This window comes from Oryctolagus cuniculus, chromosome X (genome assembly GCF_051225735.1).
Source record: "Oryctolagus cuniculus isolate XC-2025 breed Fujian yellow rabbit chromosome X, ASM5122573v1, whole genome shotgun sequence".
NCBI lineage: Eukaryota > Metazoa > Chordata > Mammalia > Lagomorpha > Leporidae > Oryctolagus > Oryctolagus cuniculus.
Window position 1 is genome coordinate 112758344 of NC_142888.1, and position 22832 is coordinate 112781175.

At 46.6% G+C, this 22832-nt stretch overlaps 1 protein-coding gene across 1 annotated transcript in view; it reads left to right on the plus strand.

Annotated features, from left to right (window-relative positions):
- The first annotated feature begins 19352 nt into the window (after positions 1 to 19352).
- Positions 19353 to 22832, plus strand: part of LOC127487540 (cancer/testis antigen 55) — a 29373-nt gene continuing 25893 nt past the window's right edge. The window contains exon 1 of the mRNA XM_051833405.3: positions 19353 to 19703. Coding sequence (XP_051689365.1) covers positions 19613 to 19703 — 91 coding nt within the window. The 5' untranslated portion in view covers positions 19353 to 19612. The remainder of the gene's footprint in view (positions 19704 to 22832) is intronic.

Genomic DNA, 22832 nt, shown 5'->3' on the forward strand with positions numbered 1-22832 from the left:
AGATACAGTTTAAATGTATAAATGTGATGTTGGTGTAGAATGACACAGTAGAAACAGAGTTGTTACTTTAACCTTGGTCTCATTTCCCTTGTTGGCAACACCTTGGAAACTATAGAAGAACATTACACCCAGGATATTGGCCTTGACACAGTGTAGAGTCAAAGCAATTCATCCCAGTGAGGACCACACCCCTCATGTTTTGCAGCTTCACCCAGCTCCCTCCCTTACAGTTCTGCTACCTTTGTCCACATCCGTCGCCCCAGACCACCACTCGCTTGGCCTCCATTTCCGTAACATTGTAATGTCAATTATTTTATAAGTTATCATATACTTTATGCATGATTTTGTATTTTCCATTGTTTCACTTGGGATGCTCCAGGGGAGATTTGTCCCTGCTCTTCTGAGAAACAATGCTGATTCCTTTTACTGCAGAACAGTGTACCAGGGCAAAGATGTGCCACAGTGTACTAAAAGAGTCACCAAAGCAGGACATCTGGTTGCTTCCAACTTTAAGCCATTACCAGATACTGGATATGAACATTTAATTTCCTATTGAACTCTTTTAGATTATATATTTATTTGGGGAGCATGGAGACAGAGACATGGAGAGAGAGAAAAGGAGTGTAGGAGAGAGAGAAAATGAATGTAGGAAAGATAGAGAGAGAGGGAGAGAGAGAGGGAGAGAGCTTCCATCACCTTAGTTCACATGTCCACACTGGCTGTTAATGGGCTGAGCTGAATCTGAGCTCTGGGAACTCAGCCGTGGTTTCCAATGTGGGTGCAAAGAACCCAATCATTTGAGCCTACACTACTGCCTCGCAGGGTGTACATTAACAAGAACTGGATTTAGAAGACTGAGCTACAACTTGAATTCAGACTCTCCAATATGGAATGTTAGCATCCCAGGTGGAAGCTTGACAGATGTGCCAAGATCACACCCCCAAATTTTACAATTTACAAGATTTATTACAAACCCCCAAAGTACATCTTTTTTTTTAAGGGAAAGGATTTATTGGGGAACACCCTACAGACCGGAGTGAAGGGGCGATGAAGGAAAAAGAGAGAAAGAAAATATAAGAGAGAAACAGAGAGGAGAGTAGCTAGCAAGGAGAGAAGATAGAGCAGAGAAGAGGAGAGAGGAGAGCAGAGCCAAGAGACCAGAGGAGGAGGCTAGAGCGAGGAACCGAGAGAGAGCAGGAGAGAAGGGCCAAGAGAACACGTGGTCAGGAATAGGCCCTTTTAAAACTTTGCCTGAGGGCAGGCAGGGAAGCAGGAGCAGCGAATCCCATTAGGATGGGGTGGAGCCTGGCTCAGGTGCCAGTTTCCTAACATTCCCCCCTTTTGTTTTTTATAAAGCAGGATTTGTACGGGATTACATTAGTCCCAAAAGTCCAAGAGGGGTAGAGGGACGATGATCTGTCTTTAGAGCTACTTCCTGCTGACCTGGGGGCGATGATGTACTCTTCGCTGGCACGGGGCGATGTCTCAGGCCGCTGTCTCCTGTGTGGGGAGCCGAGTATATCCCTGTAGCAGCATTTGGTTGACTGCCTGGTTGCTGGTCCATTATCACCTGCTGTAAACACTTAGACACTGTAGTATAGAAGACAGGGTGAGAATAGTAACCAATGATCCTAAGAGTAGCATCAACCAGGTAATAAGGGGATTTTATAGAGAGGAAATGGAGGGGGTCTCTGGACCCTTGTGGGGAAAGTTTGATGGATGTAGCTTAAAGCTGATTCCAGCCAAGACGTGGAGAAAGGCCACTAACTTTTGCAGGTAGTGGGGTTTGTCTGTAGAGAAATTCTGAACAATCATACAACATTAAGTGGGGAAGAGGACCATCAGTACACACAGGTTGGGAGTAGAGCCATTGGTGGTAGAGTAGAGGTTATGATTACAAAGGAATGAGGCCCAAGTGGGCTAGACAGGGTTTAGAACAAAGGAGAGAATCATTAGAGGAGTTACGAAAGGTGCTGTCTAAGCTACAAATAAGTTTTCTGACTGAGAGGCAAAAAGAACCTGATGGAAGGGGCTTGATAATAATCAGGTGGGCTTTAGGCCTTGTACATTATGGGGCTCAGACTCATCTATCTCTTCATATAGCCTACATCCTAAGGGAGGTGTGAACCTCCTTGGGGAAGGCACCCTGTTGACTTCCATTACCTATATGGCCTGGGAGGAGAGCTGGCCAGGTAAAGGCAGGTGACAACTCTAACAGGAAATTTACAGCTCTGCCTGCAGTGTTGCTGACCCTACTTAGCCGTCCCCTCAGCTGCAGTGGTCACTTTGGAAGCTGGGCTGAGTGAAGGGCTTTTCAGCTTAGAGCCAATAAGATCTGTGACTCTGACCTGGGTGTCCTTCGACTCCAGGGCAGGTCCATTTCCAGTGATCCAACTCTTGGCAGAGCTGCCAGGGCTCTTCACAAGCTGACTTCTGCTGAAGCCCAGGCTTACCACATTGAAAGCCACTGCAGTGGACTGGCCTGTTGGGTCTCCTTGAGGGCAGAGCAGCCATTAACAGGCCTGCCACCCATTGCTTCTGATGCCTAGCTTTCTTTTCCTCCTGGGTTTTGTTAAAGCAGACCAGAGGATGCAAGTCAAGGGGTGCTCAAGTCCCATCTCTAATCTTCAGTGGCCTAAACTAGAAGTCTGTAGTCACAGGCATGTTCTGTAGTAGTTTATGTTGAGACAGACAATGCTCATGAGGAAAACTATATTCTCACTTTAAAACTTTCTTTCCCTTTGTTCTGAAAGGGAGGCTTTCCTGTTTACTGTTTACCTCGCTGATGGCAAAGTAAATCTAGCTAAGAAATTATAATTTAAGCTCTTATTTTGGCTATGCTGTTACAGAAATGTGTTAGCCATCTCTTTTATAAGATCTAAAATCAAATTTTGCATCTTGGAGATTCCTTCATAATAGAATTAGTTTCCTACCTCAAAGAGAACAGAGAAATGAAAGAACAAGTTGGGCTTATACTAGAGAAATAGGGGTGCCAGTCCCAGATTGCTTACTGACAATCTTTAAAGACCTAAACACAAATCTCCAAAATGCAGTTGCATTCTGAGATACCAGGTATCAGGGATTCAAAATAAGAGTTGTGGTGAGAAACAAAATTAAGCCTATAACAAGAAAATGTGAAATTTCACTGAATGACACATGATGGCTAAAAATATGGTAATCACTCAATCCATATTGGACAACTATCATTCAGATACAGGCCAAAATTATGTGATGATCCTACTAGAAAGCCATTTCACATAATGCAGCACACTTCCACGACAAAGTCACAAAGTAAACTGAAATTAGAAGAGAACTTCCTCAACCTAATAAAGAGTACTGAGGAATGCAAATAGCTAGCATAATACTTAGTGGTGAAAGACAGAATATATACCCCTGAAGATCAAGAACAGGACAAAGGTACTTGTTTTTGTCACACGTATCCATCATTGTAGCAGAGGTTCTAGGAAGAGCAGTTAGGCAAGGAAAGGAAGCACAATGTATCTGGTTTGGGAAGGAAGAATTAAGACAATATTTTCACATGACCTCATCTTGTATACAGAAAATAATAAGAAATATGTTAAAAAACAATTAGAACCAATACATGAATGCAACAAGGTTGCAAGATTTTAGATCAACAAAATCAATTATGTGGCTATAGGTTAGATATTAACAACATGAAAGGGAGGTTACAAAAACAATATAATTTCAAAGGGCATTAATTGGAAGAAAATACTAAGGAATAAATTAAGAAAAAAGTGCAAAACATAGATTCTGAACACTAAAACACTGACAGAACTTAAGGACAACCTATATAAATGAAAATATGTCCCCTGTTTATACATCAGGAAACTTACTATTAACATGACAATCTTTCCCAAACTGAACTTCAGTTTCTACACAAGTTTTGTTAAAATTCCATAATTCCATTCATAGAAATCAAGGTGCTCATTCTAAAAATCATATGGAAGTACTACGCACCCAGCTTGGATTCATGAAAAGGAACAAACTTTAAGAACTCACATTTGGTAACTTAATATTTAACATCAGGCAATGGAAACAAAATTTTGGTACTAGCAAAAGCGTAGAAGTATAGATCACTGGATTAGAATTGAGAATCCAGAAACACAACACTATGTCTCACTAACTGACTCCAAGGAGAGAAAAAAAAAACAGTCTTTGCAAAAGATGGTGCTGGGACCCTGGGCATCCACAGGCAAAAGAACAAAGTTGACACTTTGACATGATATGATTTTGAACAGTCCTTGTATCAAATGTTGAAGAACAGTGATTTTTTTATACTATTTTTTAAAGAATTACTTATTTATCTGAAATGCACAGTTACAGAGAGGCAGAGGCAGAGAGAGAGAGGTCTTACACCCACTGATTCATTCGCCAAATGGCTGCAATGGCCAGAGCTGCGCTGATCTGAAGCCAGGAGCCAGGAGCTTCTTCTGGGTCTCCCACATGGGTGCAGGGGCCCAAGGAATTGGGCCATCCTCTACTGCTTTCTCAGGACATAGCAGAGAGCTGAATCAGAACAGGAGCAACTGGGACTCGAACTGGTGTCCATATGGGATGCCAGAACTACAGGCATTGACTTCACTCACTAAGCCAGAGCATTGCCCCCTCATACTATTTTTTGAACACTTTACTTAGTGTAGGGTTAACCTTATGAGCTGAAAGTTAACTGAAAAGAGATCTTTGTAAAAAATAATAATAGGAATAGGAGTTGGAGGAGAAAAAACAATGGGAGTATGAGTGGAAGGGAGGGTAGGGTGGGAAGAATCATTATGTTCCTAAATTTGTACATATGAAATGCATGAAGCTTGTATACCTTAAATAAAAGGTTTCTAGGTAAAAAAGAAAAAAAAAATAAAGTTTACCTCTGCCACATGTCAAACACAACATTAAATTAAAATTGATCAAAGATTGATAATTATAAAATTCATAGGGAACACAAGAGTAACACTTAGTGACCTTGGATTAGGCAGTGATTTCATAGAGATAATACCAAAAACACGAGTCACAAAAGACACAGGCAAACATAGCTAGTGGAATTGTATTGGACATGGAGCAAGAGGACTTTTAAGGGATCAGGTGGCTGATGAGGCTTATAGGTTCCCTGGAATCCAGGGCCAATGAAATTTCTGAGTGATGGATCTGACAGGCCAAGGGCCAGTGGGTGGTGAGAGTGATCCAAATGCGTAATACTGAAGATGAAACTCTGCCAACCACAGGCCAGGAGAACTGAGAAGCTGGAGTATCCTGAGGTTGGGAAAACACCCAGGACAGAGTGGTATGGGTGGCACAAGAGAGAGACAGGGTGTAGAGAAAGCACTTCAGAATGTGGGATCCCAGGGGGTTAAACACACCCAGCCCCCCTTACCTTAGGGCACCTCCAAATTTCCAGACTGCTTGGCCCAAGTATACTTTCTGTAGAGAGGTTTTAGGGTGTGGCACATGTGAGGGCAAGGCAGGGCACTGTGTGTAGGGACTCTCAGTTGGATAGGAATTTCCGTACCTTATGGCTGGTGCTGTGGCCTAGCAGGTGAATCTGCTGCCTGCAGCAGCCCTGGACCTAGCCAGCTGTCTGGAATGGAAGGCAGATGTTGGTGAGAAAAGGGGACAAGGTGCTGATTTCAGGGCTTGGTCTCACTACCAAGGGAGCCCTGACTACCTAAGGTCACAGTAGACTATCAATATACACTTATTGATGGGTTTTGAGAAGTAGATAACCTATCAGTAAGTGTTTCACAGCTTGGGGTACACTGGACTCCCTTGTGTATGCATTCATAAAATAAAGCTCTCTAAGGAGACAGGGGTGCATCCATCCCAGTGCCCTGCATGGCACTGCACACTTCATCTGACCCTGCTGTTCAATTAGCCATCCTCATTCCCAGATCAATCTGATGAGCCCTACTTACAAGTGAGTCTCTGGAACACAACAGGTTCCTTGCTCTTAAGAAACAGTCAACCCAAGCTCCCAAGAAGAACTGAGCCCAGCCTGTGTGAGGACACCCAAGTGGATGTGACAATTAGGCTTTCCCACGGTATCTGTTAGTACTGAACAGATATCCCTCATTGAGAGTGTGGACAGCACTATGGGGATGGGGCAGCGTGGTAGGGCACCCAGAGACAAAGGAGGAGAAAATGATTTTGATGTAGTGAAGAGTGGGCAATGGGCATCTGAGTTACTGTATCTGAGGTTAATTTGAGCTGCAGGTGTATACATGTTGGAGCATTCAGCCTGTGACTAGCATATAAATACTACAAAATAAATAAGTATAGAAAAATAAATGCAGAGCAAGAGGCAAGAGATCTGGTGCATGTTTTGGGTCACTCTAAAATTATCTGTAATGGAACTAAGGAGGAACAAGGAAAGGACTAGGAAAGAACTAGGAAATGCTGGGTCATAGTGTACAGAAATGTTGAGCTTTAGTAGCTATTGCTGGCTACCACAAGGGATTGTGTACTGATTTACACTTCTAGGAGCAGTGTTTGAGAATTACGTTGGCTCTAAATCCCCCCTGGAACCTTAATATCTGTGACTCCCATTTACCTTAATGTAAACTAACTGTAAATATTCATTTAGAACAATAAAATATAAGATATATAACATACATCCATTGTCCAAGACACCTGAGGAATACATATTATATCTTTCCAGCCTCTTTGTAATCCAAGCTGGCATTCCAGAATAAAGATATAATGGATGACAGATGTCTACTTGTAATGCCCAAACCAAGAACACAAGCTGTGCAATTGCCAGTCTATGCAACAGACTAAGATTGTAATTCTTTTTAGATTAAACATAAGTAAACACAAGTTTTAATATTCCCACTTCCCAGCCGGCGCCTCTGCTCAGTAGGCTAATCCTTTGCCTTGCGGTGCTGGCACACCGGGTTCTAGTCCCGGTCAGGGCGCCGCATTCTGTCCCGGTTGCCCCTCTTCCAGGCCAGCTCTCTGCTGTGGCCAAGGAGTGCAGTGGAGGATGGCCCAAGTCCTTGGGCCCTGCACCCCATGGGAGACCAGGAGAAGCACCTGGCTCCTGCCATTGGATCAACGCGGTGCGCCGGCCGCAGCGCGCCGGCCATGGTGGCCATTGGAGGGTGAACCAACGGCAAAGGAAGACCTTTCTGTCTGTCTCTCTCTCTCACTGTCCACTCTGCCTGCAAAAAAAAATTCCCACTTCCCACTCTATTATTATTGACAATGCGTTCCTTAAGTTGTTGTGCCATGTTTCTGAACACTCCAGATTTGTTAGTAAAAAGGAAGCACTGTTTCCCCCAGAAATACGCACGTTCCCCATTTTTCTGCTAGTAAGGGGTCTAATGCCCTTCTGTTTTGAAGGACTACATCAGCCAGGGAGTCAATCTGGTCTTGCAGTTTTATAATGGAGGCTGCAACATTTTGTAGCTCCGTATTTAAGGTGTTTTCCGGTTGCTGTGTCTGGGTAGTACCATACGCCAGGCTAGCTACTCCTGTCCCCACTCCCGTTAGAACACCTAGTGCCACTAGAAAGAGAAGGATAATTATGTCCCTTTTAGCATGGGTGTTTTGCAGCACCAGTATCAGGAAAGACTGGTTTTGGGGCACCACAGAGACCTCTGGGAGGACAATTACAGGAATACAGATATCAGTTGCATTAGGTGGTAGACAGCGGAATAGGGAGCTCCCGCACTGGAGGAAGTGAATGGAACATGGACACGCACAATACCCTCAGCCCCAGCCACCTCTCAAAGTGGGAGGAGGTGTCGGGGCTTCTGGTCATGTGACTGCGTGCACGTGCTTATGGGAGATGGCAATATCACCTGGGTGCCAGTCATAGGTAATGGGGAAAGGGGTTCATCGCAGGTTATGGTGAAAGTGGGGTTAGATGAAGGACTGGTTTCAGGGGGTGAAACAGGACATGGCAGTGGCGGGGAGGCAGGGGACAGAACAGAACATGGTGGCAGGGCGGCAGGGGGCAGAACAGAACATGGTGGCAGGGTGGAAGAATGCATGTATGGGAGTGGGAGGTTCCTGGATAGCTGCAGGGTCCCCAGGAACTCAGGAGGGTCCAAAAAGGTGGAGGGTGAAGAGTTTGGAAGTAACACAGAAGAGGCGTCCTGAGGAGGTGAGGCCATGGTCCTGGCCAGTAAGACCTGGGCCTTGGAACAGGCAGAGAGGAGAGTAGGGGAGAAGAGAGTAGAAAGCCTGGACATATGGGAACTCTGGCCATTTTCTCTCCTTGCAGCAGAAGTTGTATCCTTTTTTGAGTATGTAATTTGGCCATTTGAGTAGAAAACTAGGCATTTACGCTGTAGGTCCTAGGCCAGTCCCAGTTTGTTTAATTTTTAGGAGGCAGGCCAGGGGGCATTTTGAGTCCCACCCTTGAGATTGGCCAGATGCCATGGTCTCCCCGGCAGCCCAGGATCTACTGGAATTTGGGCAAGGCTGCACCTGTCCCAGACTTCAGTAGATGGATAAGAGGTCAGTCCTCTACAGGGCCAAGCCAGCGGCAGGATGTCTCCACAGCTGCTGGGAGGCTAAATGGGGAACGGGGCTGGCATGTGCATGACTCGGAAAAACGGGTCCCCATCCGGATGGTTAGGCTAGCTGGAGATCGCAGAGACTGGGCCAACCCAGAGAAGGGAGGGAGAGCAGGGGAGGAGTTACTGACAGTCAGTCGAGCATGGTCCATAGTCAGCCTGGGGCACCAAACAGGTTCAGGGAGCGAGGGGATCTCGAACCCAGAGAGGGGAGGCGCGCACCCTCAGCTCCTGGGTTTCAGCACCATCTGGAAGGTGTCCAGCACGTAACAAATCTTCCCAGCCAGATGGGCTTTTATTGGGATTCCGCTCCTGGGCAAGGTTCCCCAGTCCCAACAGGGCAGGGGCCAGAGAAGTCACATGTCAGAGGTTGGGAGGGCTCCTTTTATAGATACAGGATGTGGGGGTTAAAGGTCGAGGCAGGTCTGACCTTCACTGGTTGGCCTTTAGGCACCTGCAGGGACCTTGACAGGGACTTTTGGTTCCTGGAATTGTGGGTAAGGACTCTCCATTCCCTGAAGTGTGGCCTTCTCTCCTTGTGGATCCCAAAGCTACCACCAAGTGCATGAGTACCTGAAGTCCAGCTCTGTAGAGGTGACAGACTGCTGACCCTGATGGAACAGTGACTAACAGTTTCAGGTGCAAACTATGTGGTTGCCAGCAGTGGGACTGCAATGCACATGCCACTCTCTGTTCCATATTGAAGAGGGCCCAAAAGGGGCATTTTAACCACAGGGAAAATGGAGCCATAGTAAATTGCTGAAAGTCACACACAGCTAGTAGGTAGCAGAGCCAGGATTTGAAGGACATTCATCAAACTTAAGATCTGACAGTAAGTCTTAGGGTAACCCTGCCTAAGCAATTCTGTGGTGTTCCCTGTGTACTGGGGAAAGGAAAGCTGGCTTTTTGACAGAGGGAACACAGATCAAGATGACATTCACCCCTTGAGGAAACTGTAGCCATGCTTCTCTGAGCCCGCATACTGACTTTGCTCAACCTTGGACTATACATCTACAGTCTCTCTACATAAATTATCTGGGCCACTGTTTCTAAGAGTTCAAAGCTGCACAGCTAGGATGATCCTAAACTCCCATGACTGTGCACCTGAAATAGGTGAAGGCTGCCAAAAACTACACCATTTATTCTAGCCTACACCAGAGACCAGGCCCTGAATTGCCTTCCTCAGGGCACTGAATTAAATGGCTCCCTGTTCTGAGGACTGCTTGTCCTTTGGAAAGCATAAGCAGCCGCCACAACTCAGCAGCGTCTTTTACCAGGACCTGGAAGTCAGTCCCTGCAAATGCAGTTATCAGGAAACAGGAACCTCTTTTCAGTCTTCTGTGGAGGCCAGAATCCTGATTCTGTAACTGCCTATGAGCAGATACCACCTCCTCACATATGCACTGACCCACCTTGGGTACTTTCCCCTTTTTCTGCCCCTACTGATCCCTCTCTATCTGCTCCCTTTTCCTCCTGTTGCCTTTAATATTCCATGGCCTCTAGAAATGAAGGGGTGTTCACTTCACACTGGGCCTTCGTCCCTGTAGCAGCAGGATGTGGGGACCTCTTCCTTGACTTCTACTCAAGGCTTGTACCCTCAACACTAGCATCTCAAATTAAACCACCTCTAGATGTACAGTGATACGGCCCCTGGGGGTTGATGATGTGCAAAGCATGAGTCTAATTGAGACCCCTGTGGTGGGAGGATGACTCAAAGCTATGTGGAGTTTCAGGGTTGTTCAGCAGTAGTGTAAGTATGCCTTCTCTATTTTTTGTGCCCTCCTTACATTCAGAACCACAAGACCACATTTGTTTGACTTAGAATGGGGTCACAGCTCAGCAAATATTTACAAGGTTTTCCTTAAAGGCAGGGGCCTTACCCTGGCATCTGGAATCTGTGATTAGAGAAGACAAATCCTATGCAGGTCTCTATGGGGAAAAAATTTGAGTAGGAGCCAAATATTTAATTTTAGTGAATTTCCATCTGATGTTCATAAGAGGAAAGTGGCAGCCAAACATGGTAGGAGGCATTTGAATAGGCATCCAATCTTTGTAAGCACTTAGGGCACTGGAAGCAGAATTTGATGTGAATATATAATTTTCCTGGAGATGAGTTCACAGCTTTCAACTAGTCCTCAAACAAAAAGAGGGTGGTATGATCTCAGGTAAGCCCTAATATGCTCCCCCCTCACAGCCATTTTCCTGTCTTCAGCTGCAGGTGGCTCCCCCAGTGATTTCAAAGGGAAAATGACTATCTCGGGCCTGAATCAACTGTAAACTGCATTACTTTCTTCTTTGCTCCTCTGTATGATTCGAGAGTGAGACCTATTAATTTTTGATCATATCCATATATTAAAATGTCCTGGGTGACCTTAGTTTTCCACTCACCAACTACTCTTGTAGCTAGTATATCCAGTCCAAGGCTATAATCTGAAACTCCACCTTCCTTGTCAAAGCTGTATGCTTCCCCAGCTAAGGCATGGGCCAGGATGGATGGAGTCCACAATAGGGCAGGGAGTGAAGTATGTGTTCATCTGGCATTTGACCCCTCCATTTCTGTAACCATTTGGCCTCCACACTGTAGTAAACATGGAGAGGGAGGAGACATCAAAGTCTGGATAAGACTCCATTGGTGTTTACATCTGAATTTTTCTCCAGTGGGGGCACATTCCAAGATACTTTAGAGGCTTAATATAAGGGCCTCAAACCCCATCGAATCCATGACCTCTGACCTCCATGCAGTTTGGGTGAACAGCAAAGAGACCATGTGAACAAAAACCACAGCAAGCCTGCAGAAGAGAGATCACAGCTTCAAGTTACATGGTTGTATCAGGGGAAGGATGTGCTGATTCACAGCCTTTCCTAAGCTTGTCCTGCTCCCCAGGAAGCAGAAGTAGGGAAACTTTAGGTTATATGGACAAAGACCTGATCTGCCCCGATGCTGCCTGTGCATGCGTGCACAGTGACAGATGTGCCACTTCTGTGCCAACCTAGCTGTCTTCCAAATAAGATACTCACTGCATTGGGTGCCAGGCGGGGCATTAAGGACAGCTCCATGTCCCTTCTAACAAGTCACTGTGTTTGCAGGGACTAACCCGGGAGTGGCCTTTATGCATGATTTATTGTATCCAAGATGCCCTCAGGAAGACAGGATGATCAAGAGCACCTGTCAGAGTGCCTGGAATCCAAAATGACCTACATAACAAACAGCATATGGTCCAGGAACCCCATTATATCTTTACATCTTCCTCTCTCTCTCTGCTTCTCCAACTTTCTCTCTCTCTGCCCCCTGTCATGTAAGTCTGTTATGAGGCCACATTAGAATACAAATGCCAAGGGTTGGATTCCCTTGTGCACTTGAATATACTCCTAGAATCTCTGTTTAGGTGCCTTGACATATGCATCAAGTGGTGTTTCAATCACTCATCCCACACAGGGAGTCTCACATACAGTGTAACAAGTACACTTTCAATAATAACCCTTCACATTAGCTTTTTTTTATTTGACAGATGAGTTAGAAAATGGAAATGAGAGACAGAGAGAAACGTTTTCCTTCCATTGGTTCACCCCCCAAATGGCTGCCACAGCCGGAGCTACACTGATCCAAAGCCAGGAACCAGGTGCCTCCCCCTGGTCTCCCATGCAGGTGCAGGGACCCAAGCACTTGGGCCATCCTCCACTGCCCTCCCAGGCCACAGCAGAGAGCGGGACTGGAAGAGGAGCAACCAGGACTAGAACCCGGCGCCCATATGGGATGCCAGCACCATGGCTCCAGCCCCCCACATTAGCCTTTAAAGACAATTTTAAGTGTGGTCTTCCAGTACCACATAACTCATACCTTATTGTGTTTTGCTGTCAGGTTACAATAAATTCAAATCTTCATGGAGAGAAGCATTGAAAGAATTTCAAAAATCAGTCTGATTTTCTCAGAAAAATGACATTTTCTTTTTTTAAAGATTTATTTTATTTGAAAGTCAGAGTTAGAAAGAGAGAGGAGAGGCAGAGAGAGAGAGAGAGAGGTCTTCAGTCCGATGGTTCACTCCCTAGATGGCCGCAACGGCCAGAGATGCACCGATCCAAAGCCAGGAGCTTCTTCTGGGTCTCCCACGTGGGTGCAGGGGCCGAAGGACTTGGGCCATCTTCTGTTGCTTTCCCAGGCCATAGCAGAGAGCTGGGTTGGAAGAGGAGCAGCTGGGACACTAGAACCGGCGCCCATATGGGATGCTGGTACTTCAGGCCAGGGTGTTAACCCTCTGTGCCACAGCACCGGGCCTGACAAATGACATTTTCAATAATTTCAGTGTCCAACAGGAAGTGGCTTTTTAAAGTTTCATGTGTACTTTCTGTTATTATTGCTCATCACATGAGTAGGTGCTTTATAAGTTGTGTGACCAATGAGAATCAGGTATTTTAAATCTGCTATGATCCATAAATATTAGAATCATATGCACATTTTTCTGCAATTAACCTATATCAGCCAGTCTGGCTAGGCCTGTTTCCTAGATGAGGGCCTCTGTTTTGTGAGGAAGAGAATCCCTTGAGATGGAAAAGACAATTTGTATCTTCTTTTTGTTAATGAAATAAGCTACACTGACCTTCCCTTCCTGTATTGTTTGGTTTTACAAGGACCCTGAAAGTCAGAGTTATACAAAGAGAGAAGGAGAGGCAAAGAGAGAGAAAGAGAGAGAGAGAGAGAGAGGTCTTCTATCTGCTGGCTCACTCCCAAATTAGCCACAATGGCCAGAGCTTTGCCAATCCGAAGCCAGGAGCCAGGAGCTTCTTCCAGGTCTCCCACGTGGGTGCAGGGGTCCAAGGACTTGGGCCATCTTCCACTGCCTTCCCAGGCCATAGCAGAGAGCTGTAATGGTACTGGAGCAGCCGGCATTTGAACCAGCGCCCACATGGAATGACAGTACTGCAGGCGGCAGCTTTTACTGGCTATGCAACAGCACTGGCCCAACACACAGAAGGTTAATGGAGCACTGTGCATGAGCCTGGAAGTGCCACTGAGGCCAACATACTGAGTTGTGTGCAGTGAAGACATGTGCAGATGGTGCACAGACATGGCCCTGGTCTGCTCCCTCTCACACTATTCCCCTTGACCCTACCCAAGGCTGATCCATGTGATGTCACAGGGTGGGGAAAGGGTCGTGGTATTTGGATCATGAACATGAGGGTGTTCCCAAGGTTCTGAGGATCATTATTAATCAAGATCACTGCTTTTCTGCCTCAGTAGTCATTTTCTGGGACTCAGAAAAAGAGAGTGGGGACAGATACTTGGAACTTAACCTCTGACATCTTGCCCTATCCTGGAGATTCTTCCACCAAAGAAAGCCATAGTCTGTAAACCATCCTGAGAGAACCAGATTATACAGCATCTTTTTGTACCATCACCAAACCAATCTACCTGAAGAAAGCCAACAATATTTTATAATGAGGAGATGGTGGGGACAATCATTTGCTCACATTCTCACAGAGAACTTTTTTTCAAGATTTATTTATTTGAGAGGTACAGTTACAGAGAGAGGGAAAGACAGAGAGAAAAGTCTTCTATCTGCTGGTTCTCTCCCCAGATGCCCACAATAGCTGGAGCTGGGCTGATCCAAAGCCAGGAGCTAGGAACTTCTGCATCTCCCACACAGGTGCAGGGGCCCAAGCACTTGGACCATCTTCCATTGCTTTCCCAGGCCATAGCAGAGAGCTGGATTAGAAGTGGAGCAGCTGGAACATGAACCAGCGCCCACATGGGATGCCAGCACCACAGGCAGCAGCTTAGCGTATTACATCATAGTGCTGGCACCCAAGAGACTTTTTTAAATAAATATTTATTTATTTATTTATTTGAGAGGCAAAGAGAGAGAGAGAGACAGAGAGAGGAAGGTCTTCTATCTGATGATTCACTCCCCAAATGACCACATTGGCCAGGACTGGGCTGATCCAAAGCCAGTAGCCAGGTGTTTCTTCCAGATCTCTCACATGGATGTAGGAGCCCAAGCATTTGGGCCGTTGTCCAGTGCTTTTCCAGGTCATTAATGGTGAGCTGGATAGGAAGTGGAACAGCCAAAACTTGAACCAGTGCCCATATTGGATGCCAGTGTTGCAGGTGGAGGCTTAACCTACTACACGACAGCACCAGCCCCCTCGCAGAGACACTTTTTATACAATGGGGTTGAAGCACACATGTTACATACAAGTGCTCTCATTTACATTCTCAGCTCTGGGAACAGTCAGATGAGCCTTGCAATCTCTACTGTGAGCTCAAAATGGAGAAGACAATGGACATCAGCCCAGGGCCTTGACACTGTGTCATATATAAGTAAATACCATTCCAGACCTTTGTAAATGAGTCCTGGGTATACATGCAAGGGAAATCCAACGCACCACTGAGATGACGCGCTCAGGAGGAAACCCTGTAGCATGGGCACTGGATACGGACAGTGAAGTGTCAGGTTTGAAATACCGGGTTAGCTTAAGTAAACTCCCTAATGCATACAGGTGCTGTTTGCTGATTTCTCTTTATCTGACCACCAGACCCCACCCTGTGAGTGCAGGTTGGGGGACTTTCTGGGAATTATCAAGCTTTGACACTTCTGGTTGATTTACCATGTCCTGTTTTTTGTTTGTTTGTTTGTTTGTTTTTTGAAAAACACAGTCTTTCTGCCCATTTTTACGCCCAGAGGCTGCAATTTTTTTCAAAGATTTATTTATTTTACTGCAAAGTCAGAGTTATACAGAGAGAGAAGGCGAGGCAGAGAGAGGTCCTCCATCTGCTGTTTCAATCCCCAGATGGCCACAACAGTCAGAGCTGCGCCGATCCAAAGCCAGGAGCCAGGAGCTTCTTCCAGGTCTCACATGGGTGCAGGGGCCCAAGGGCTTGGGCCATCTTCTACTGCTTTCCCAGGCCATAGCAGAGAGCAGGATTGGAAATGGAGCAGCTGAGACCTGAGCCAGCACCCATATGGGATGCTGGCACTGCAGGCAGCGGCCTCACCCGCTACACCACAGTGTTGGCCCCAACCATGTCCTGTTTAACAGCACAGTCTACACCTGTAAATCAACTTGTAAAAATCATAGCAGTGAAATGTTACCCCCCCCTTTCCTTGGTCCCAGTTGTCCCTTTCCCAAATGTGATTGTGGTTTTCAGCTTTAAATGGCCGACCCTTGCCTCTGCTCCTGGTTGAGAGATTTGAAGGTATTAGCCTGCTCTCGGCTGCCGGCTGAACAAAGGAGTCATTCCAAATTCTCAGTGTGTGGCGCTTCCCTGTGACACACCTTGAGTATAACATTTGAAGGCCCTGGCAATATTTTTGCCACTGGGAGTCCAGCCTCACTTCAGGTCTCCCTGGCTTGTTGAATTGTTACAGAGGAGGTGCCCCCGGAGACATTCCAGGGCCCCGTAACATCACCAGTGCCTAAGAGACAGGGAGTGACTGCTGTCTTCTACACTAACCTGGACGCTTCGAGTCTTTCTAGTCTTCCTACGAGCTTGAAACTGGTTTTCATGTCTGTTCCGACTCTGGGTAAAGAAAGTAATATTCCTGATGAGGATTCTTCTCTCAGTCTTCCCAGAATGACCGGGACACTGGTCGAGAAGATTCTGTTTGGTTCCTGTACCTGTTTCGTGGCCACTTTCTGATGCATTGTCACCCTTTGTTACTGTCTTCATTCATAATCCTTGCTGTAATCCTTGCTGTAGGCTTAACAACGGCCACCCCAACTGGCTGGACCTCTGTTGACAAACTACTCGAAGACTCCTCTTTCTCTTCTGGGTAGGGTGCCTCTTTACAGCCTGCTGTTTCTAATCTGGGACTAAATACCCCTCCTCCATTTTGCCTGTGTTCTGGTGACCACCGCCTCCTTTACTTCACGTATTATACGGGTTCTAATCAGTCAGCCGACCCTCTCTAGTGTGTATGATCAAAATGTTCTCATTTGGATTCTCAGAGGATTATGGAGTCGGCCTCACTCCAGGTAAGCTCCAAACTCTGTGAGATTGATTAGCCTGCCTTAAATATTGCCTGGCCATCTGAGGGGTTGCTCAGTTGTTTGAGAGGTGTGGTTAAAGGTCACGTGATCTTCAAGCCACTCAGACCAATTTCCTTATATGGATCAGTAGCTCTCTCTGACTCAAAACCCACTGCCATGGCTAAAGACCTACATCCTTCATGCCCACCACAAAATTCTAATTTGAACCAGTTGTCCCCGCCAACCTCTCCCCAATCGGGGCACCTGCTCCCAACCCCCTGAAATTCCTACTCCTGTCCTGCAGACAAACAAGGAAGATGCTCTCCTGCCACCCCCTATAACCCTCTCCCAATCTCATCACCTTCTATCTCCTGGACCACTCCCCCTCCCTGTCTTCTCCCCTGAGTAGCAGCAGCCGCCAACCACACTGTGAACCAGATCAGCTCCCAGCTGCTCTGACTCCTCTTCTTACCTACTGGGGCAGACAGAGGGGATCACCCATTTTCAGTGTATGTCCCTTTACCACCTCTGACCTGTATAATTGGAAAACTCAAAACCTTCTGTTCTCTGAAAAACCTCAGGTTTTAACCAGCCTCATAGCGTTGATTTTTTGAACTCATCACGCACCACCTGGGATGATTGCCAGCAGTTGCTTTTAACCCTTTTCACCGCGGAGGAATGAGAATGTATTAGAACAGAAGCAAAAAAGTCCTTCCTGGCTATGGCTGATGGCTCAGAGGGAGAAAATGGGTCACTCCTAGGTGAAACCATTCCCATCATCTGCCTTAACTGGGACCCTAGTAACTTCTGGGGGCTTATGGGCTCTGGACACTTATCAGTGGACACTCCTAGCAGGAATTAGGGGGCAGCTCGACCATGGGCTTTTCTTGGATGCCTCCAAGAAGCCTGCCAAACTTATACTCCCTTTGACCCCCAGGCTCCTGAAAATGCTAAGAGCAATTAATTTGGCTTTTGTTGCTCAATCAGCAACTGACATTCACAAAAAGTTACAAACACTAGAGAATTTGCAGTCATGAATGTCTCTTAACTTCTGTAAATAGCCTGAAAAGTTTTTGACAATCGAGATGCTGACAGACAGACGAAATGCTGACAGACAGATGAGCAGCTGAATTGGCTGCTCGGGCTACACTGAGACAGGCTAAAATCCCGATAGCAGCTCTCCAGCCTGGGACCCAAAAGGTAAAAGAGCCTTTAAAAAAAGGGATAGAGAAACACACGCACAACCCTAGAAAAAGATCAATGTGCCTACTGCAAAAAGAATTGACATTGGAAAAATGAATGTCCAAATCATTCTGAAAGGATCATGACTCTCCCCACCACTGGAAACTAGGGTAATGATTCTGAGTGAAGGAGCCAGCACTCCAATCTCTTGGGTCCCCAGGAGCCCTTGGTCACAGCAACTGTAGGGGCCACCCAGTTCAATTTCTTTTAGATACTGGGATAGAACTTTCTGTTTTGAAGACCCCTCTGGGTTCAGTCTTGTAGAAAAATAATCCCAATCCAGGTGGCCACAGTACAAGTTAAAAACTTCCTGCTCACATGTACAATGAACTTTGTTACTCATTCCCTTTCTGGTAGTCCCGGATTGCCCTTTCCCTCTCTAGGACCGTGACCTCCTTCACAAACCGGGCAGTACCATCTCCTTCTCTCTTCATGAGACTTCACATTCTCACTCACCAGCCTGTCAGCTACATTTTACTACTCCACTTTCTTTTTGTCCTTCTCAGGTCCCTTGGCCCACTGGAAGATCTACAATGTTTATTTCCTCAAGCATGAGAATGATACTATCCTGCTTATTAATACTTTTCAATATTAATAAGTCTGTGGGTTCTTGTTGTGTATTTGGAGAAGAATTCTAAATACTGGCTCAAATAGACCAGACAACATGGCAAGTTTTTAAGGATTTTGTTCAGTGAGAGAGATGTACAGGAGAGTGAAGGCTTTATTTAGGGGAGAAAGAGAGGTCTAGAAACTAAGTTGGGACCATACCAAGCACAGAGCAGGCAAGGAGCAAGCTAAGTGCAGCAAGCATGCAGGCAGGAAAGCAGGGAGCCGGCAGCCCAACAGCCCTGCTTGTAAAAGTGCTTCATAGATGGAGCTGGCATTGTTTTTTCTCTCTCTCTTTCTGCCTCTCTCTTCCTCTCTCTGTCTGTAACTCCGCTTCTCAAACAAATAAATAAATCTATAATCACAGTGTTGCATAGCTTTGGGGGCACACTAGTGCTACTTGGGTCTGCATTTCTGAAACTAAAGCCCTCAAGGATACAATAGTGGTGCCATTCAAATGCCCTGCATGTCCCTCCATAATCTGACCCTGCTGTTCACCTAGCCATCCTCATCATGCCCTCAACAACTTGATGACCCATACTTCAAAATGTGCTTTGCTCTAAAGCCACATTCGGCCCCAGCTTCCGAGAAGAGCTAAGCCCAGACTGTGCTAGGAGACCCACGTGGATACGAAAGTTTGTCTTTCCCACTGTGTCCATGGCTCGAGTTAATAATCAACAGGAATCACCGGCCAAAATGTATGGTTCTATGGGAATGAGGGAGGGTGGCAAGGCGCTCAGAGACGAGAAAATGACCTGGAAGCACTCAGTGGTGGAGAATGGACTCCAAGCTTCAGAGCCTGGGGACTCGCCTCCATTCTCAGCTGAATTCACCTCCACCCACCAATTCTTTCCCCGCAGATTTCCAAGGGAACAGGGTAAACTTCCACCAGACACTCGGACCTACCACGCCCTGACCTGCCCCACCCCGCCACGTGCAACAGCGATTTCTGGTTGGCTAGTCAGAATTCCGCTAAGCCTTGGTGGGAGGAGCCACGAAGTCCGCCCCACAGTCCCCTGCGCATCCGGGGCCTGCTTTGAGCCCAGAGCCCGGGGCCTGCTTTGAGCCCAGAGCCCAGGGCCCAGGAAAGCCCTCAGGGGGCCGCTGCTTCCCCAGCCTGACCAGAGGCCTGGCCGGGCGGAGGAGGAGGAGTCAGGACTACAAGGAGCAGCTGTGAAGGCAGCGACTGAGGACGAGCAGGCATAGACTTCTGAAGCCGGCCTGCTCCTTAACGTGGTGAGCGGGTTCCTAGGCTCCGAGACAGAACCATGTTCCGGATGGTGTCCAAGGTTCGTGCCTTCTTCAGGAGGAGAGCAGACTCGGAGGTCGAGAAGGAGCTGTCAGTGAGCCTGCTGGAAGGTACCTAACCTGTCCGCTCCCCGCAAGGGACTTGCCCGTGGGGCCCCAGCCCTGTCCTGACTGTGGTTCTCAGGAGTTCTAGGGAGCTCTAGGAGCCAGAACAGGCGCCATCTTGGGGTGGGGCAGGTAAGGACGCCTGCCCCCAGTTCCCTGAGTGCCCTTGTCGGCAACTTGCATGTGCTGCTGTCCTGAACTCTTCTGTGCAAAGCGACAATGGTGTAGGCACAGAGGGTCCCGGGGAGAGTTTTCCCCACTTGACCTTCCCCACAAACCGTGAAGCTTACCTTGCATGGATGCTATGTGACTGTAAGAGTCCCCTTTATGTGTTCGTAGTCGTGGGTCCTCCTTTCTGATGGCTGATATCAGTATTTTCAAAAAGGGTGGTTTACTTGTATATTTATGTGAAAATTCAAGTGACATAGAGAAACGGGCAGAGACAGAAATCTTCCATCCGTTGGTTCACTCTGTCTGAGTTTCTCAGTTGGGTGGGTGGCAGGAACCCAAGTACTGGAGTCATATTCTGCTATATCCCAGGCACATAAACACAGTGTATTGGAAACTGAATTGACACTCTGATGTGGGCTGATGGTGTCCCAAGCAGTACCAAAATGCTGGCCCCTTGAAATGCAGTTCTTTCCTGAATGGGCATGTTTGAAGCCTCGTGGATGAGTAATACACTCAGATATATGACTTCAAAATTTTGTACAAAAATAGGCATCTTTAATATATTTTTCCATGAACATTTTGGTGTACTCCCCATATCTGTTGCTGATAATAAGGGACGGACTACATTTAATGTGTTCCCTTTTGCATCCTAAAAATCTACCCCAGAGTCTGGCATTGAATGCATGCCTAGTGGATACATTAGAAGGCATACATTTTGGGCCGGCGCCGCGGCTCACTAGGCTAATCCTCCGCCTAGCGGCGCCGGCACACCGGGTTCTAGTCCCGGTCGGGGCGCCGGATTCTGTCCCGGTTGCCCCTCTTCCAGGCCAGCCCTCTGCTGTGGCCCGGGAGTGCAGTGGAGGATGGCCCAGGTGCTTGGGCCCTGCACCCCATGGGAGACCAGGAAAAGCACCTGGCTCCTGGCTCCTGCCATCGGATCAGCACGGTGCGCCGGTCGCATCGCGCTGGCCGCGGCGGCCATTGGAGGGTGAACCAATGGCAAAGGAAGACCTTTCTCTCTGTCTCTCTCTCTCTCACTGTCCACTCTGCCTGTCAAAAAAAAAAAAAAAAAAAAAAAAAAAAGAAGGCATACATTTTGTTGAGGTGATTTCAGTTAGATGTGAGAAGGTGTACTGGGATGGATTGCATGCTTGCTCTGAACTGCGTTAAATCTCTGGTTCAAGTGCTTGGATGTGCCCCACACTGCGCAAAGGCACTCAGGGCAACGAGACCATTAATGTAAATATTACCAATGATGGAAGTCCTAGGATTTCCATTCGTGTTTACAGCAAGTCATGGTGACACACCCAGGGAATAGGGTGCACACAGCTAGCCTGTGGCCCAGCAGATTCACGCCCACATTTGGATTCCTCAGCCCTTTAGCACCCTCAGGCTTCTACCTGTGAAGGTACTGCCATACACAAGAGAAAATTCCCATGCCTTCAGGAAGGCAGTGTGGAGGAGACTTTCCTTTGGTCAGAAGTATTCATTTGGCATGGACCTGCCTTCCTGGTGCTGGTGTGTCCCTGCTGCTCTCTGCCAACAGAGATGGAACTCCAGCAGAGGTGGTTTATTCTTATCAAAGTTTATCACAGGGCTGTTTCTTAGCTGTTCCCTGAAATCTCAGTGCAGTGTCCCTTCTTAGTCTTGATTTTGCCAATAGGAACACACAAAAATATTGTTTTGACTTCTGACACGTTTTCATGCGCCTGAGTGGCAATTGTCAAGTCTGTCCTTTTGCATTCTTGTAATTCGTGATTTCAGGTAACAATCAATCTTTGTTTCAATTTTTAAGAATTGTCTTGGGTTTCTTCTTCCAAAATCTATTATAATTAACATTTCTTCCAGCTGTTCTGCTAGTTTCCCTGTCTTTGTCAAGGTAACTAATGCACTGTGGTTCACAATGTAGACTTTGCATGCTGAACACTCTGGTTTCAGATCCCAAACTATGGCTTACCATCTTTTTTGTTCAAGACACCAAAATAAACCTGAGTGAGGCTGATGCACATTTGGGTGAGACTTAACTCCATAAATTTCTTTGTGCTTTATCTGTTGAGGTATTTAATCATTTGTACATGCTACTGATGCTGTTAATGATGAAACTATATAGCAATAATCAATGCTTAAAGACTCTTCCGATATAGATAAAACTAACATTTACACTCTAATCTGGGGGAGATGTTCATAGTTCTAAGCAGTTGAGATTTCTGGTCATTAATATTAATAACCCTAATATGCAAACAGCATTAATATCCCCATTTTACAAGTGAAAACAAGGTCAGAGAAATGAACAAGTGTGCCCGGAGTATCACACTTGACAGCCGTGTTTCAAAGCCATGTAGTCTGACTCTAGAGCCAGTGCTCTTTTTTTAAAGATTTATTTATTCATTTATTTGAAAGTTAGAGTTACATGGAGAGAGAAGGAGAGGCAGAGGTAAAGAGGTCTTCCATTCTCTGGTTCACTCCCCCAGATGACTGCAATGGCTGGAGCTGCCTGATCTGAAGCCAGGAACCAGGAGTTTCTTCTGGCTCTCCTGCGCAGATGCAGGCGCCCAAGGAGTTGGGCCATCTTCTGTTGCTATCCTGGCCATGGCAGCGAGCTAGATCTGAAGTGGAGCAGCCAGGACTCAAACCAGTGCCCATATGGGATACAGACACTGCAGGCCTTGGCTTTACCCGCTACACCACAGTGCTGGCCCTGAGCCAGTGCTGTTAGCCATACAACTACACTGGCTTAGGCATTGACCTCTATGCTCCTCAGAGAAATGGTGAAACTAGTATTTCAACCTTTGCTCTGTGCTTTCAGAATCCCACATGCTAACCAGCTGTGCTCCACTGTCTCAAATCTAACCTGCTTTATTTCTGCTCTTATATAATTGCCTCTCACAGCTTCTTCTATGGGGTTTATATGGAATGTGTATTTGCTTTTGAAACTAACTCCTGACAACTTTTGCTTGCCTATCT